This window comes from Elgaria multicarinata, chromosome 3 (genome assembly GCF_023053635.1).
Source record: "Elgaria multicarinata webbii isolate HBS135686 ecotype San Diego chromosome 3, rElgMul1.1.pri, whole genome shotgun sequence".
In the NCBI taxonomy this organism is placed as follows: Eukaryota; Metazoa; Chordata; class Lepidosauria; order Squamata; family Anguidae; genus Elgaria; species Elgaria multicarinata.
Window position 1 is genome coordinate 52,211,474 of NC_086173.1, and position 15,350 is coordinate 52,226,823.

General features: G+C 46.4%; 1 protein-coding gene across 5 annotated transcripts in view; it reads right to left on the bottom strand.

Annotated features, from left to right (window-relative positions):
• Window positions 1-1,548: 1,548 nt before the first annotated feature.
• GGA3 (golgi associated, gamma adaptin ear containing, ARF binding protein 3) overlaps window positions 1,549-15,350 on the bottom strand; it is a 35,473-nt gene continuing 21,671 nt past the window's right edge. For all 5 annotated transcript variants that reach the window (XM_063120285.1, XM_063120290.1, XM_063120288.1 and 2 more), the window contains 9 exons: window positions 12,290-12,371; window positions 10,300-10,416; window positions 8,428-8,706; window positions 7,451-7,521; window positions 6,760-7,070; window positions 4,993-5,249; window positions 3,493-3,662; window positions 3,081-3,191; window positions 1,549-2,954 (listed from right to left, as the gene is read on the bottom strand). In XM_063120285.1, coding sequence (XP_062976355.1) covers window positions 2,844-2,954; window positions 3,081-3,191; window positions 3,493-3,662; window positions 4,993-5,249; window positions 6,760-7,070; window positions 7,451-7,521; window positions 8,428-8,706; window positions 10,300-10,416; window positions 12,290-12,371 — 1,509 coding nt within the window. In that variant the 3' untranslated portion in view covers window positions 1,549-2,843. The remainder of the gene's footprint in view (window positions 2,955-3,080; window positions 3,192-3,492; window positions 3,663-4,992; window positions 5,250-6,759; window positions 7,071-7,450; window positions 7,522-8,427; window positions 8,707-10,299; window positions 10,417-12,289; window positions 12,372-15,350) is intronic.

The following is a 15,350-nucleotide window of genomic DNA, read 5'->3' on the forward strand; positions in this document are numbered from 1 at the left end:
AAGATATCCTCCATTATCTTGGTGCAGGAAGTCACAGAAACTCACATCCCCTATCTGATGGAGGGAAGAAAAAATTAAAAGATCCCACCACAGAAATAACAAGGGAAAAAACACTCTGATCTCAAACAGCTTTGAGACAAGCAGAGTCAAGACTGAATGGGGTTCTCCCCTTCTAGAAAAACGAATGTATTGACATATTTGACCCTGTCTTTCGCAGAAGAGGGAGTTAACCCTTCCCTGCCTAATGCACTCCCTCCCTATCCAAGACCTTGTAAACTTCCATCTAAGCCGTCTTTTTAGTCACAGAACCTTTGGGCCAGTTCGCACGACCAAAATAAGCCATGCTGGCTTTATTTAAATCTCAGAACGTGCAGGGTGCGATTTCCATAATCTCCACGGCTTGTCATGTAGTTCAATCCCAGGAGTTATGGCTCATTGGAGGGGAAAACCTGTTGTAGTGTTAATGCAGGGTTAATCCCTCCAACAAGCCACAGCACCACAAGCCCTGCCTGGGCAGCGATTATAGAAATTGTGTCCGGCACACTCAACAATTTAAATAAACCATCATGGCTTAAATTTTGATCATGCAAACCAGGTCTTTCTGTCACAACCCTATATAGTCGTTGAGAAAAATTGTAGAATGAGTTGTTGGACCTTGTTGCATCCTGTGATTTAGGAGCAAAACACAATCCGGTATGAAGTGTCTGCAAGTCAGTTGAAGCAGAGTAGAGAAAGCAATTTTATTGAACGTGCAGAAAAACAAACGCATCTGAGACATATTTACAGTCTTGAGTGTTTGGTAGGAAGCTGCAACTTCAGCCTATGAACAAGTAACATTCATAAATAATTTCTGAAGCTTGAAACAGTACATTTCCACACAGTGAGACTATGGGATCTTTGCTGAATTATACAGTATGGGCATGGCAGCACAGCTGACACCGAGAAAGCCATTTGGTAGAAAGCATTTGTGCTTTTTTCCGGTTTCCTCAGTCAGAAAGAGAGTGACTTGCTGGCAGTCAAGCTCTAGCAGTGAAACCTGCTCTCTATGACTAGGCTATGGCACTGGGGCAGACTTCAGTAGCCTAAGCAAAAACCTTATAGCGGGGAGTAAAATACTAGTGAGGATCAGATCCAAGAGGCAAAAGTAATGCGATCCTGTTCCCACCAGCTAAACAGCTAATGCAGTCCACCACCCACCCCATCCCTCCCCTCTTGCTCATCAGGGCTATGTCTGTCCCTTTACAGACAGTTGACGGCTATGTACACAAGTCTGACTCTTCCAAATGCCATTGAAGCTCTTCACACTGTGACAGTTTACTTTCTACTGTCTATAAAAACTTAACCTGGTGGGGATACAAGCCATTGTAAGAGATATCTGACTGTTCCATGATGCTGTTAATATGGAAGATATTTACGTACAAGGTAGCCAGAAATACTTCAGAGCTGCTGTTTGTAGCACTGGGTTTTTTAAAATGCCATTAACTTAGCTTCGGCAAAACTTTTAATCCTCAGTTGCACAGTGTAGCAAGGAGTACCAAAAACGACACTTCTCTCCATAACCCAAGCAAAATGATCAGTTCAGGACAAGAGTATAATATAAAGACTTTTGACAGAATATTCAGATCGAAAAATCATTTTATGGTGGATAAAAGGAATCTACTCCTTGACCCAAAGCCGTGAATACTCATGTTATGGCTTAGGTGCCAGATTACAGATACCACTAATATTTAGAAAGGTCTGTCTGTCTCAAAACAAGGATCTCTCCTCCTGGAGACAATTGCACTTAGCCACTTAATATTTGGAATGAATAAAATACAATATAATCAATCCAGCACATGCATTGCCATGGCTTCTCTTTCCCCTTATCTGCAGGTTCGACATTTTCCTATAGCTCTATGTACATTTTATATTCCTAACTAATAATACTGCCTTCACGAGAAGACTCAAGGCCTTCGCTGCACCACTTCCCACCTTGGACCCTGGTTAACAGTTACACCAAGAGCGGATGCCCTTCCTCAGTCATTTCTCTCCATCCTCCCCATTTGAGCAACGGATAAACTTGCCTTTGTGACACTAGCCTAGTTTCACCTCGCAACAGAATACAACTGTTGGAACGCAGAGGAGAAACGGCCCATTGAGCTGTGTGCATACAAAACTAAACAGTTGCCTGGAAAGCACACATTACAGAGTCAGATGGAAGTATAAAATCAGATGATGCAGCAGCTTCAGAGCTCTGTGTTTGTTAATGTTCACACGTGACAAGTGTAAAATACACAGCTGTTATTCACCTGTATGGGCTGTGCTGGCTTTTAGGATAGGCGTTACCTAAAAAAGAAAATGGAGTGTCGGGTCATGGCAGGAACCTCCTCTTTTGGAGCCTGTGTTATTGCTCAGCAAGCCTACAGGTTGTCCTAGTTCTGGCACCAAGGAGGTAAAAATTGAGCACAGGAACATCCATTAGAGCTCTGCCCCAAAGGAACTTAGGAAGGCATCATAGCCCTTTGTAGATATTTGACCAGCCTTAAGAGAGCACCAGCGTGCCCCCTTTCTGCTTACTGAGCTCTCCAGAATGATTGTATTTCAAGTTTAAGAAAGTGGAAGGTAGAACTGGATTGGCCAAGATACAGAAGCCAGCCAGGCCTCTGTTCCTGGCTCCTGACACAAGTTCATGCTTGGCGTTCATGCCCCGGACTGCTTCACCCCAGAGCGCAGGAAGCATTCTGGACTAAAGCTACAAGTGGAGTGGACGGAACATGTAAAGGAAGCTAAATATCACTAACGGATACCGGGCATCTGGCCTTTCCACTTCACATTCTTTCTAGTCCCTCTTGAATGCCTCTGGGTCATAGGTTCCCCCACTGCTCAACGGGGGGAAACTGATCTACCTCCCCCACTTCTGTGGTGGGCTGGTCGCCCAGTGCGAAAGTCAGTCGATACCGCAGCCTCACTTTCTCCTGTAAGGAAGAAGAAAAACAAGACAATAAGCCTAGAACGCAGAGTAGAAGGCAGTTTGTAGAAACACGATGGAAGTGTCCATCCTCCGAGAAGAGATGGAGCAACCATGAATGCAACCTTCTCACCTTTCTAGGATTTGCCAGCAACATGACCTGGGTGATAGCAGCTGGTGGCTGGATGGGATTGAATGGAGCGAGCTCTGTCCCCGAAGGTGGCTGCAACTTCACTTTCATGGACTGCAGGCAAAAGCAAAGGAGAACATGTTAGGTAACATTTGTTCACGCAGAAATAACAGAAGTCATGCTGTGTCATTGAACGTAAGTATATTGGGGGAGAGGGTTATATTTACTCAGCAGTCAGCAAACTATTAAAAGAAATACTTGTCTAGTGGACTGCAGGGAGATACACTAAGGCAATGTTTCACAACAATGATCCTGCAAAGGGGTAGCAGGAAAGGCCTCCTGTTTCACATTAGAAATAGCTAAGAAGTAATTAACTTCCTCCCTCTGAACCTGCAGTAGTCTCCGGTGCCCCTACCTTTGGCACTGCAGCTTGTAGGACCATGTTCTTGATAGGAAGGGGTGCGGTATTTAACATGGATACCACCACTACCAACACATCAGGCCGCCCAGGTGGGCCCTCCTTCGCAAAGTGCAGTAGGATGCGCAAACCGCTCTTGTCATAGGCAGTCACAGGAAGAGCGCTGCCTGCAAAGGGAAGAAATAGTAATATTTCTTACCCGCCTCTCTGTTTTGATCGAGGCGGGGAACAACAGTAAATATAAAATACATAAAAAACTGAATTAAGAACATAATATACATTGTTTAAATGTCCTAAAAACATTCTAAAAACATCCTAAAATTCCCCTGGATAGGCCTTCTGGAAGAGATCAGTCTTGATAACTTTCTTGAATGCTAATAGACTGTCAAGTTAACGAGTCTCCTCCGGCAGGCCATTCCACAGTCTGGGAATTGTTTACACAACACAAGAACACATGTGAAATCATGGACGTGCGCAGGCTTACCCCCTGGAATTCTGGGAGCAAAGCATCACTTTTGAACAAAAAATGCAGCAGAGCAGGAAGTTCGGATGAGACAGACACTAAAAGTAGATGTAGCGGTGTCTCCCTTCAGTTTACACATTGTTATTATTATCATCATCATCATTTATATCCCGCCTTTTTTCCTCCAAGGAACCCAAGGTGGCATACATAATCTTCCTCCTCTCCACTTCATCCTCACAACAATAACCCTGTGAGGTGGGTTGGGCTGAGAGTCTGTGACTGGCCCGAAGTCATCCAGTGGGGACTAGAACCCAGATCTCCCAATTCCCAGTCCAACACTTTAGCCACTACACCACACTGGCTCTCCCATATTTCTATTTGGGGAGCAACTGCCCCTTGGCAATGCTTTCACTCCATCCTTGAGAAGTTAATTGTATATCCTCCTTAGATGTGATCAAGTCAGGGAACCTTGAATATTGCACTGGAGTCTAAACCTGACATTCTTTTAGTGCCACTGGACTATATGGTGTGAATGAGATAAACGTGCAGACATTTTTGTAATTTCCGGAACATGTTCTCATTACAAAATGTTGATTTTGGGGGGAAAGGGTAGAGTGGTAAAAGAAACACTGAGTAGATGCACTGCAAGGAACAACAGATGCCAGAATTAACGGGTACAAAAAGACAGAGGCGAAGGCCTATGCTGTGTATGTAAGTAACAGACAACTACAAGAGTAGAGAGGCTGTATCCTTTGGGTCCACTAATTTTCAGACTTGCCCCTTCAACTGTAGGGTCTTTTTCTCACTAAAGCAAAGAAACGGCCACTTTGCTGGGGGTGATGCAGCCGTGCCAATTCCCCAAGTCCTTCTCTCATGCTACGCACAAAATACTTGCTTCAAGACAGTAGGTTGGGTACATAAAGGGGAAGAACCTGTCCCTGAATTGTCAAATTACAAAAATAAGGTGGCTTTAATGAAATAAAACACACAATCTAGATTCAAAGGGGAGGAAGGAAAAAGTCTGTGATGCCTACTGGGTTTAATGGACTCCAGTGGAACATGGACATTGGCCAAGGAGATCTCCGGTCCTTTCAGAGGACTTCCTTGCTGCTGGAATGAGGCTGGCTGGAAGAGAGGGCTTCCTGACCCAGTAGGGCAGCTGCTCGGGTATGGGATCGTGGGGACTCCAGGAGCAGTGACTGCAGCTGTTGCCAGAGATGCAGAAGTAGCAGCAGGCAATGCAACTCCTGCGTGGAACACAGAAGCTGCTATACTGGCTTGAGCTGAAGGCCTGGAAAGGGTTGGAAAACAAACAGAGGTAAACAAATTAAGCCACACAGCAACAAACAAACACTCTGCTAACTTCTCTACTAGTGCCAGTCTGTGCCTATATCCCCCCACTCAGTATACACCACTTTGGAGTGCACCTGTGCTACTATTGAGCCCTATCCTAAAGAACAACTGGAAATTCAGCGTTGCCCACCAATGCCTTGTTGTATGCCATGTACGTCAGCAAATGAATAAATTAATAAATAAAGCATGCCGCTGAGATACCACAGCAACAGGAATGAAGTGAGAAGTCCTGGATATATGCTCTTATACTCCGAATCCAGGATCTTTCTCCCAAGAACAGATTTTGGGGATTCAGTTTAATACTAACTTACCTAGGCCTATTGTGACCTTCTTTTAAATAGCAACTGGGTTTTACTGGACAGCAGGGCTGCAGAAGCTCCAGCCCGCAGGGCGCCGCAATTTGCCCCACACAGCTTCTTGGGGTGCTCCAGGGGGCAGGGCTGATGCTCCAAGCAGGCTCCTCCTGCTATCTCCAATCTCAGATGGTGGCGCTGTGACTCACCTGTGCCGGGGAAAGCGGCTGCTCTCCTCATGTATGGGAAAAGTACCAACGCCTCTTAACCCTGCTACTAATTCTAATCAGAGACTGGAGATCACGGCAATGAGAGGCGGTGGGTGCTGGGATTCACCCACACCAGGGAAAGCCCCTACTTTCCCCATGTGCAGGCAAAGCCCTTCTGCTTAGCCTGCCCCCCTCCTTCCCAGGAGTGGGGCAAGGAAGCAAGGTGGACAAAGCACCTGAGTCCTCCTTGCTCCTTCGTCGAAGAAGCCAAGGGGACTCAGCTGCCTCTCCTTTCCGTACCCCATTGTGGGAAGGAGGCGGGGTGCGCGAAGATGGGGTAGAGCTGACCTAGTCTCTGTCGTTCCCCGTTGGAGGAATGACAGAGGGCTAGTCTGGCTCGGGTTTGTTATGTGCAGGACTTCCCTAACCGGGAAATCCCACGTGCAGCGAAACCTGGTCCCTGGAAGATCCATCCAGTGGTTGGACCAGGGAGCAAAGAGCGTCACCTGGGCATGGCCACGGCCACCTGACGTCATACACCCCACAGAGGACGGGGTGGTGGGTCATATCAATGGAGTGGACCTCTGTGAGTCATCATTGGCCTGTACGTGCTCAGTCCCGACCCACCCCAAACTGCACAGAGGCCAGAGAGATGAACATTCATTGTCTTTTCCCCCATGGTTGCAGGAATGTACAAAAATCATTGAATGTGTCTGCACTCTATATTTTTATGTGGAAATATAATACAGTATACATTATTTCCACCCAATACCCTTTTATCAATGTCTTTTTTTTTACCAAGCATTATGCTTTCTCTAAATATACTATAATTTCACACACATCATTTCTTAACAAACGTGTACTCAGGAGAGAGAGAGAGAGAGGCAATCTGATTCATGGAAGCAATTATTTTCAAGTAGAAGAACAAGAGAAAAAACACCCTTACCCTTTGCTTTCATCCAGAAGATGTCCTAATGGATCCATCTTGTGCAGACCATTGCTTCCCATAGCAGAGCCTAGATACCCAGGGGCAGCTGGCGTTGTATTAGGGGGGCCCAGGGGTGGTCCAGCAGAGAATATGAAAGGGGCAGGGGCAGGGATACTGGGGACAGGCTGAGGGGTCGCGAAGGCGGAAGCAAGAGATGCTGACGTTCCACACCCTGGCTGGGACACAGCAGGAAGAAGAGGGTTCACTGCAGAGTTGCAGGCCACAGAAACCGGTTTTGGATTCAAGAAGTCCAGGTCTCCTGGTTCGTTCTGCAACAGAGGAAGCAGACGAACACACTGAGAACTATTTTACTTCCCACCCGTTATGCTCCTCTGTGATGGGCATGCTCTTAAAGAGGGTGGAATCAAGTGGCCAGAGGAACAAGAGATCCCAAAAGGCACTACCCCATTCCAGGCTCAGTTTGCCTTCTTGCCCCTGACAGATCTCACTATGGATGAAGGGCTGATCTTTAACCATTGAGTAAATCAGGCTGATCTTTACTAGTGCATCCCTGATAGTATAAAGCCAGAAAATGAACGCAAAGTTCAACTTAGGGCACACTCACATATGTTACCAATCATTTGGCCTGGAGACCTTCCTAAAGTGTACTTGAGTGTAAATTCAGTCCCAGCAACATAAAGCGAAATACCTGGAACATGTTCCATTGGCTGCTCTCAGTGGATTCTTTTGCTACAGTGGGGGGAGCTGGGTCATTCAGGCCTAAGCAGAAGAGACAATATTAGGGAATGGAAGGAACAGACATGAAAAACAGTTCAGCAGGGGAAAAGACACAGCAGAGTTGGTGAGCATGCAATATTATGGACTGAGATCACAGAGGCCCGAGTACGAATCCACACTCAGACATGCTTCAATGTGAGCAAATCTCTCTCTCTCTAAGCCTGCTGCTGTGAGGATGAAAGACAGGCTACAAATCTGAGAAATACATTAAGGTTGCAACCCTCAGATGTTTAGACAGAAATAAGTCTGGGTAATGCTGGGAGTTGTAGGACTTACTTCTGTCTAAACATGCATAAGATTCTGCCCAAATCCACCCCCCCCTCTCTCTCTCTCTCTCTCTCCAATAGGAGGAGTCGCTCCAGAAAACTCAGCCTGGTGAAAGACACACATGGGGTCCATTCATATATTCGCTTCTTCACTTTTCACTGCTCCCCAACTGCAAGCAGATTGCATTCATTACAATTCATACCACATTTATTTCACAACCATCAGGAGTAAGCAAGGTGCTGCAGGCAAGAGATGCTGTTCCCAGTCTAATGAGCAGGTTTGCTTTATTAAACCCAGCTCATTCAAGTAAACAAATATTGTTACAATTACATACAGAGAATTTTTTTTAAAAAAAAGGCTATCCTAGGTCACTAGCCAATCAGGCACAACCATAAGACACACATTTTGTGCTTCTAGCATCCCATCTGTGTCAGCCTCCTCATATTCAATACTTTGCCACCTACGGTAGCTCTCAACAATAACCCGTTCTAGTAAACTCAGACAGACTCTTTCTTTTCCCCCCTTAGTGACCTGTACAACAATCCTGGAAAGCCTGTGTGATGCCAGCAGCCGCTACCTGGCAGGGCCTCCTACAGCATGTCCAAACCACGCCTGCCTTACCTAAGCATAGCAGTTCCTCATCCAGCAAGGAGAGGGAATTGGCTGCGCTGATCAGCTGACCAGGGGTGGCTTCAGCCTGGCTGGACGAACGGCTTCGGGAGTGACCGGCTGTCTGAGGAGGCGGTGGGAGGATGGGGATTTCCGACAAGGCTGGAGCTGGAACTAGTGTCGGTGCCGGCGTCAGTGTTGTCGGAGGCATTGGCGGTGGCGGCGGCGTGCTAGAAATGTCCAATCCCGCCAAATCAATGAGTGTACTGATGTTATTGGCAGAATCACTTCCTGCAGGGATCCGGAGAGAACAGAAAGGATGGCAAGGGACATAACAAGCCAGAGCAGAAGCACACATACATAAAGTGGGTAGTTATATGCCGAGGGCTGCAATCAAGGAGGGCCATGGTGGCTCTAATGCCTAGGTGTTGCCAGGGTTCAAACATTTTAGGCGATGACCCTTTCCCTGAGCCATCCAGTCCTTTGAGCTTCCACGAGCATGGTTGCAGGTCTCCCCATTCCAACAAACTCTGAGCCGGAAAATTGGCCACCTTTACGCAAATGTCTTAAGTATGTGTCCTTGGACGGTGTCCAGGCACACACAAGGGGTTTAGTCCCACTTCTTGGAAACCACTGCATTAGGGCAGGAAAATAATAATAATACTCATTCAGAATCGTACACGGGTCACACACTGAACTCGAAGAAATAAACAGACTCAATTGCACCGAACTCACAAAACACCGCATGCAGGAAAGAAGGAGGAAGAGAGGTCTGCTGACATCAACATAATCCATGCTAAACAGATAAAATTCTGTTCATTCTCATATGAGTCCAGTCTTGAGAAAGGTTTCCAAAGCTCTCTGTTGGTACCCTAAACGCAGAGATCTCCACCCATGTCCATTTTTTAGTAGAAACTGAGAACTTCTTTCCCAGATCTGAAGAAAAATATCTCTTAACCCTTGATAATTAATAACGCTAACTCATGCTTTATGACACATATTGCTCTGACTAGATTCTATCAGCACTTTGTCCATTAAAAGCTGAGAAATGTAAAGTCCCCAGCAGTCACTGGTGAAATTCACAACGACATGTTGATGATAACAAAAGCAACCTGGCATTGGAAAGCTAATAAATACTTGGAGTGGGATAAAAATCCATTATATCAATCAAAGCCAGTAGTGGCAGAACTGAACATCTTGATTTCACCTTCATGCTGGAGTCTCCCTTTGAAGTTGCTTTGTTCAAGAATTAATGTCATTGTTGACCTGCTCAACCCCAAAAACCTATAGTTTAAAGCCAAAATCACATTTGTATGCTGATTTGTTGAGAAAATGAGACATTTCAGCGCCAACTTGGAATATGGCGGAAGGAGTACCCTGACAATTAAAAGAACATATTCTTTTAACTCCTTGACCCTGAAAACCTATAATTTGATACCAAACACTTTTATAGTTGACGAAAACTAGTGACTTAGAAAATTGTCCGCCATTTTGAAAATAGCTCCTAAAAAAGTTTCATGCAGGAATCAGAATGTCTACCCAAGAAATTATGTTAATCCAATACCTCAAGATCACATATCAGCACAGAAAATCTGTGGACCTCAAAAATTTTATGGCGGTATATTGTGGGGACTGGATTAAATCCTATGTAGCCACTTTTAGACAAAAGCCTTTTGCCTGGTTCAGACAACATGCTAAACCAAAATGGTTAAGGGAATGCATTAAGTTTAATGCATTCCCTTAACCATTTTGTGGTTAAGCAGCATGGTTTGGCGTGTTGTCTGAACCAGGCCTATAAAGTATTCTATGCATTAAGAGTGGCATATATTTTTTAGATCAGCTAGAAACAAGGGGAAGAGATGGCTTCTGGAAAATGTGACTCACCATCTGTTGTAGGCAGCACGGAAACATCCACTTCACCATTGATGACTTGTCCCTCAATAATTCTTTTATAAGAATTTATTACCCGCGATAAGTTGTCACTGGCCTGCAGGATATCTCCTGTAAGAAACAAATGTCACGTCGCAGATGTAAATCATTTCATTCTCAGTCCTGCTTTCTGAAGTCTAGGAATATAATCAACTCACTTGATTCATTCACTCTCATGACAAAGAACACTCCCCACTCAGAGCCCGGCCCTTCTGCCCTTTGATGCAATGCAATCAGATCCCTCTGTAGCTCTTGCCTTATCCATTTCTGCTATTACAACTTTGGACTTGTATACACAGGAACGTGACATGATTTGGCAATATTAAAAGCACCCCCACTGATTGGAAAATAGAGATTACAGATTTTCCCATCTGATTTTGCTTATGGTCTGAAGGCACCTTGCCCAAGCTAAGCAGCTTTGGGGCTGGAAAGGGCTTGCGTGGGAGAGACTGCCGGAGAGTTCTGTGTGCTTCAGTTCCATGATGGGAGAAAGATGGGATGGAAACATAATAAAAAAATGTAATGGCATTTCACCCTGTATATTTACTGGTTTATCATAGAATCATAGAATAGCAGAGTTGGAAGGGTCCTACAAGGCCATCTAGTCCAACCCCCTGCTCAATGCAGGAATCCACCCTAAAGCATCCCTGACAGATGGTTGTCCAGCTGCCTCTTGAATGCCTCTAGTGTGGGAGAGCCCACAACCTCCCTAGGTAACTGATTCCACCGTCACACTGCTCTAACAGTCAGGAAGTTTTTTCTGATGTCCAGCCGGAATCTGGCTTCCTTTAACTTGAGCCCGTGGAAGTGTGGAAGTGCAAGAGGGGAATGTACTGTAAATATAGGCTTGGATCTATCATGGGCTGAGCCCATGGTCCCTTTAAGAGAACATCTTTTTGCTTCATCCCAGGGAGAGGGAGAGGGAGAGGGGTTTCTGTGTGTCTGAAAAGGGAGTAGCAAGTGAAATGCCAAGGCGTTTGCCCCTCCCTTCAGGTGAGGTGTGGGTTGCTATGTCGTTTCTATTGGTCAGGGTGGGTCTGGTGACAAGGGGGGCCCAGAAAGGGATGAAAGGCTTAGGCACTTAAGGGTCTGGTCTCTTTCCTGTGGGTGTCAGGAGTCCAGCGTGTGTGTGGTGAGTCAGAGCGGACGGGCCAGGCCAGATGGATGGCGGAGGCTCCACGTGGCCACTGAGGGAAGGAGTCTTAATTCGAGTGGCGTGAAGCCAAGTCGGAGTGAGCAACACGTGGTTAAATCGCAGAGTTATATGTGTTTGTTTTGTTTTAGTTTAGGTTTGGGTTCAATTGGGCAAGGGACCTTGCCAGAGTTACGGCTGGTGGGTAGTAAAAGTGGGGAGTGAGTGTGAATCCTGTTAGGCTTGAGCATGTAAAGGGGGAGGATAAGGTATTAGTCCCTGCTGTCCTAAGTGTGTCATTCCTTTGTCCGTGTTTTTCCCCCAAACCTCTTATGTGTTTACCATAATGTATGGACCCTTGTGGAAGTGTGTAGTGTAAAGAATAAAAGTGTTTGGTCCCTATTTCTGGAGTGTGGCGTGCTTCCTTGAGAACCTAGACTATGAAGGGTTAACAAGCGGCAGTGAAGGGGCAGGAGTCTGGGCTTGCTAAGTCAGACCCCCCTTCTCCGGCTGGGGAATCGCTGAGTCAAACGGAGCGATTCCACTACAGGATCCAGCATCTCTGGAGAAGATTTAGAGGGCACATAAAGGCTGCAACAGGGAGGAGGGGACATGGAAGTCCTCTTCTTCTGCTGGATCCAGGCCATTGGTTTTATTCTTGTTAATGCAAAGCTCCTTCCAAAAATCTTGCCACTATGAGCCCTGAACATCTGCAATTAAAAACTATTCTTCCAGTGCCCATGGAGCATTGTCAGTTGCAACCAACATGACTAGAGTCACCTCCTGCCATGCAAAGAAAAGGTTTCTGCTTACCCAAAGTGGTGTCGTTATCCTCCGTCTCACTGGCCAACTTGAATAATGTCCGCCTCTTAGTTTCACATCTGTCATAGAGCTCCTGGAGGGAAATGTGGGAGAAAGGAGCCAATAAGCCAAATCAGGCAACCCTTCTTACTAGGGGTGTGCACGGACCCCCCGCTCCGCTTCACTTCCAGATCCGCGATTTTCAGATCGGGCCGCTTCGCTCCGCCCATGTCCGCTCCACTCCGCTCGGAGCTCCGGATCCGGATCGGAGCTCCGTTTCCGCCCCCTCCCATAGGCTTGCATTGAAAGCTAAAAAAGTAAACAACTTTTTTTCTGTTCAAGTTAGAAACCTCACGTTTGGCACCATGACACCTCATGGGGGTATACACATGCACGCCAAGTTTCAAGGGAATCCCATCATCCCCTGATTTTTGGGGAATTTTTGAAAATCGGGCACCCCATTCACACCCCTTTCCATAGCTCCGTCAATTTGCATGCTAAAAATCTCAAACTCGCCACCATGAGAGCTTATCCAGGGACACACACGCACGCCCAGACTCAAGGCAGTCCCATCATCCCCTGATTTTTGGCGCGGCTCTAACCTCTAACACACCACCCATAACCCTAATTCACACCCCTTTCGATAGCTCCGTCAATTTGCACGTTAGAAACCTCAAACTCGGCACCATGATAGCTTATCCATGTGTCCACATGGACGCCCAGACTCAAGGCAATCCCATCAACCCCTGATTTTTGGCGCGGCTTAACTCACCCCAAATTGTCCCATTCTACAACTACGTCAATTTGCACATCAGAAACCTATCCTTTGGTCCCATGACAGATTACCCATGTGTCCACATGGACGCCAAGTTTCAAGGCAATCCCATCATCCCCTGATGTTAGGGGAAGTTTTGAAAATCGGGCACTCCAGTATGTCAGGGATTTAAAGTTGCAATGCAGACAGCTCAATGGGGCCAGTTCAAAGGAAATCCCAACATGTCACGAAATAACCCTAAATCTTCTTCCACATTTGAAAAATGGATTATTGAACTTGATAAAGTCTAAGTGAGCGCAGGAAGGACTTCTCCCCTGAATCAAAGCAAGACACATACACCATCCCTGCAAGGCGGGAAGGGGAGAAGGGAGGGAAGGCAGGCAGGCAGGCAGGCAGCATGCATTGTAGTGCCGCAAGGATGGCTTGAGCATTAACGCATAGCAAACCAACCCGTAAGCGGGCGCAAGGAGCAAGTGAGGCAAAGATGGCTGGTTGTTTCTTTCTAAGCCAGCAGTTACGCATTGAGGGGCACAGAGGAGGACGACTGGGAGCAAGCGTGCTGGAGGGTGCTGGGCACGAACCGCAAAGCCCATCTCCCAGGCACCAGGCGGGCAGAGAGGGAGGCAGAGCAGGCGTGGAATCAGTCCTGGCAGATGCCCCACCACAGCAGCACCCCGGGGGAGGCGGGCAGACAGGCAGGCAGGCAGGCAGGCAGGCAGGCTGCGGGCATTTCTGGGGGCACAAGGAAGTGATGGCTGGTTTCTAAGCCAGCACTGCAGTTAGTCATGCATTGCAAACGCAAACCATCCCAGTGAGTCGGTCACCAAGGAGGAGGACAGGTCCAGCAGCAGGCTCGTGGGCTCAAACGATAATGAAGGACTTGGGGATACTCCTCCTCCTCCTCTAATGCCACCTGCCTCTTGTAAAAGGGGCACTTTTCCCATTCCCACCCTCAAAAAGAGAACGCCGGGCACAAGTTGCAGAAGAGAGTGCCTCTGCCTGCTCCTTCTCCTGCTTCTGTTGCGGAGCAGCCAGCCAAGGAGTTGCCCGTTTGATTTTCACAGCAGGAGAGGCAGCCTGCTTACTGGTGCCAGCCTGACCCTTGCCTTGACCACTGCTTTCAGCACGCCCCGCCACAGACATGCGCCTGCTCCCTCTTCTCATGATGATATTACTAATAATAATATCTATAAGAATATACTAATATACTACTACTAATATGTATAAGAATAAAATATTAATACTAATAATAATATGTATAAGAATATACTACTACTAATATGTATAAGAATAAAATATTAATACTAATAATAGTATGTATAAGAATATATGTATAAGAATATAAGAATATGTATAAGAAAATTAATGTATGTAGGGAAATGGGACAAGAAGTGTGTGTATGCTTTGCCCAAACAGGATTTGAAATGCTCAGTCAGTGGCTGTTGCACTTCACAAACAGTGCACTGCACACACAGCACGCTCACACAATCACACAGTCACACACAGAGTCCAAGTAACAGAGAGAAGAAATAGAGAATATTTTTTTTTGGTATTTTCTTGTATTTTTTGGTATATAGAAGGAAGGAAGATGAAACACAGTCAGACTTTAAGAGAGGGGGGGGACAACCAACCAACCAACCAACCAAACACACTCCAAAGTTTAAAAATAAAGTTTATATTAAATCAAAGTAAGGGAAAAACACAGAGCAAACTAAGCTAAAAGTCAGAAAGAAGCAAACACGCGCCAAGCTAAATCCTAATCTATCTCCAAAGTCCAAACACAGCAGCAGGACCTATAACTAACTCCTCTCTCCACGAACGCCAACCCACAAAGAGACACAAAGCAGAAATCTCTGAGGGTGCCTCTGCCTTAGTCCCCCCCCTCCAACGCTGGGATTGGAGGATGCTTCATGAGGTGATCACTTCTCATCAGGATTGGGAGTTGAATGTGCCTGTCATCGCTTCAAATAAACCCCGCCGCGCCGCAGCCGGGTTTACCCTACCGTTTGTATTGTAAATGTACCCGATTTTTTTAAAAAACATAGCACGCGAACCAAAGGACACAGAAAGTTGAGAGTAGTCTCAAAATGACCCCCATCCACGACTGTCTAAGCACAAGAACAATAGCTTCAAAAACAACCCAGTTATCTATGGGCGAAATGTTTCAAGATGGCGATCAGAGCGCTCCACGGAAAGAGAAGTGCTCCGAAAATGGTCGCTTCTCTTCGCCTTGCTTCTAGGGGTCTGCGGTCCGCTTCTACTCCGCCTCTGGGCAAGGCGGAGCAGGCCAATTTGCTC